Here is a 2,565-nt window from a genome sequence, read left to right on the forward strand (position 1 = left end):
TAAAAATTCTCATCAATTGTCCAACTGACACTTGCCATCTAATAATTGAAATATTTATTTGCCAAAGGTGACGGTAATTACACGTAATTGGCTTGCCCGGGTGTTGAAGCAGCCGTCGTCTAGTGAAAATTCATCACGTTCCAAACTACATTTCAAACTGTGGCATCATAATACCAACTTTGATTTTGTCAGAACTCATTGGTGATAAGCTTCCAATGATTATTAACTCAAGCCTGATTCTGTAAAGATAAGGAATACGAAATCTGTAAATATGGGAGAGAAAACTTAAAGGAAATAGAGAATGAGAAGCCCGAACCGTCGGATGGTAATATGAGAAAGACTATCCTGAACGTGAGGCCGTCGCTGCAGACATTACAATAGAGAACAGCTCACAAATACATTAAACGGACTGTTAGACTGAAAAAGCTTGTAGAGAGTTTTCAACGACTTGCTTGATTGTCCACAGTGAAGAAATAATTAACTAATGAAAGTGAACAAGAAGCTTAACTCATTTGAATCTGAACAAAGTAGGAATGGATGTTGAAGAGATCATTGGATGATAACAAAGTGAAAAAGTTGATAAAAGAAAGAGAAATGAGGGTGATAGAGTGTTGAATTGATCTGAAGGTGAAGGAAAAACAATCGAAAGATGCCGCAGCGATCGCCTTTCGCGATTCAAGAGCTTTTGGGGCTGAACGGGACAGGTAACTCCACTAATACAGATCGAGGTTCACCCCAGAGTTCACCGCCAGTTGGTGTATCAGCTGTCTCTTACGCACCAACAACACCCCATCATAAAATATGGGACTACATGCCGAGTTTGACGAATCATCTCGGAAACTTGGGAAACCTCGGGAATTTAACTGCCTCAAGGATGGCCTACTTGAATGCTCAAGCGGCTGTCGCTGCTGCATTCTTACCACCTCCACATCCACATCCAGCTCATCATGTTGCCCATCACCAGGTGCATCAGGCTGGTCAATTACCATCATCACCCGGAATTAATGTACATCCAGCAACAGCTCATGCACAACACGTATTACCCGGTGCTGCAGCATCTTCAAATCATCATCAGCACAGTCCAAGTCATCAGCACACCTCCACCCACGGTAAGCATATCGGACACATTCATTTAGCAATACTCTCAACATCTCACACACTCTGGGTCCTCTATTATCCATCAACTCTTTCAAATCTATCACACCCCAAAGTAGCTACAAATTATCATCATTGTTCGCGGGAGGATTAATGGAGCAAGTGTGAGACTATCACCTCATCCCACACTCCAGTCGCGCTCTTTATACCTCATGCCTCCTTGATTCGATGTTGAAGTGAATTAATAGCCGTATCTCCTAGTAGGTGTGAAACGAGCACTTAACAGTGTCGTACTGGTGACTATCGCTCAACAGAGAGCCACTCAAGATTGTGTTACCGAAAATCGATACACGTCTCATTGCGTTTTCGCACACGAGGGTTTTTAGGTGGGTATCATGATATAGTGTGTATTTCAGACCCTCTATTGTTGCCGATGAAAAGGTATACACATGAAAAACGAGGGAGTCGCTAAGAAGTGCTCTGTGAGAAAGCCACATTTTTACATTTGTTTATTTATCATTGGCTCTATCAATGCGGAATAATCATCAAATCGCGCCTATCAGCTCTTAGTTCGACTTCTTCATTTTGTTTTCGAACGGAAGCTGTGTAATCCATCATTTTTTAGATTTTTAATTTTACGAGAAAATTACTTTGACTTAATGCGAGAGTGGATGGCTCCACGAGTGGGGCTTCTTCCATTTCAATGAAATCGATTTAAATATCGATATTAAACATTGAAAATTTAGTGGAATAATGGCCATTATTTGGGAGTATTTGACCATTATTTAGCTATTTTAGATCGATTGGTTGACTATTTCTCGAGATATAGCAATATCTCAAAAACTATTTGTTTATTTTTCTTTTCGATAAAATAGGGGAACGCCCTTGGTGCAAGCTCTGATTTTCCTGCTATTCAATTGATTCACAGTAGAGCTACTATATACAACGGTGTCCAATCGACGGGTTTTTGTCGTAACGTTAATGAAGAGAATTGGAGTACAGCAAAAAAACCGATGACGAAACATGTAGACAAAATAAAATTAACTAGAGGTGCATTGCTGGTCGCTCGCGCCTGAATTTCTGTACGTTGATACGGGTGGATTGAAGTGGGCACGATCCTTTGAACAAGCCGCTTGTCGATTTTTTTTTCATCACCTTTCTCAATTAAAATTTTGTTTTTCTCCCTCGCAATTTGAAAGGTACTGGACCGATCCCGCTCAAAATCCAGTGAGAGCCTAGTTGAATCGAGACACTTTGATGGCGTCATAGAAAATTACATTATTCTTCAGAGATATTGCACAGAAATCATTGTCCTTGTAATTAAAAATTCAATTGTAAAGCTGGTGTTTAAAAAATAGTTATTCCAATTTTACGTTTCATGTGGAGATATTTCGTTGGATACTTTGCTAATAGTTCATAAAAGATGAATATAAATGAAAATTCGATGATTCTGCACAGTTAAATAAAAAA

General features: G+C 39.6%; 1 protein-coding gene across 1 annotated transcript in view; it reads left to right on the forward strand.

Moving 5' to 3' along the window:
* Window positions 1–649: 649 nt before the first annotated feature.
* Window positions 650–2,565, forward strand: part of LOC105270178 (visual system homeobox 1-like) — a 73,112-nt gene continuing 71,196 nt past the window's right edge. The window contains exon 1 of the mRNA XM_011310941.1: window positions 650–1,109. Coding sequence (XP_011309243.1) covers window positions 650–1,109 — 460 coding nt within the window. The remainder of the gene's footprint in view (window positions 1,110–2,565) is intronic.

The sequence above is a fragment of the Fopius arisanus genome, unplaced genomic scaffold, assembly GCF_000806365.1.
Source record: "Fopius arisanus strain USDA-PBARC FA_bdor unplaced genomic scaffold, ASM80636v1 scaffold00079, whole genome shotgun sequence".
In the NCBI taxonomy this organism is placed as follows: domain Eukaryota; kingdom Metazoa; phylum Arthropoda; class Insecta; order Hymenoptera; family Braconidae; genus Fopius; species Fopius arisanus.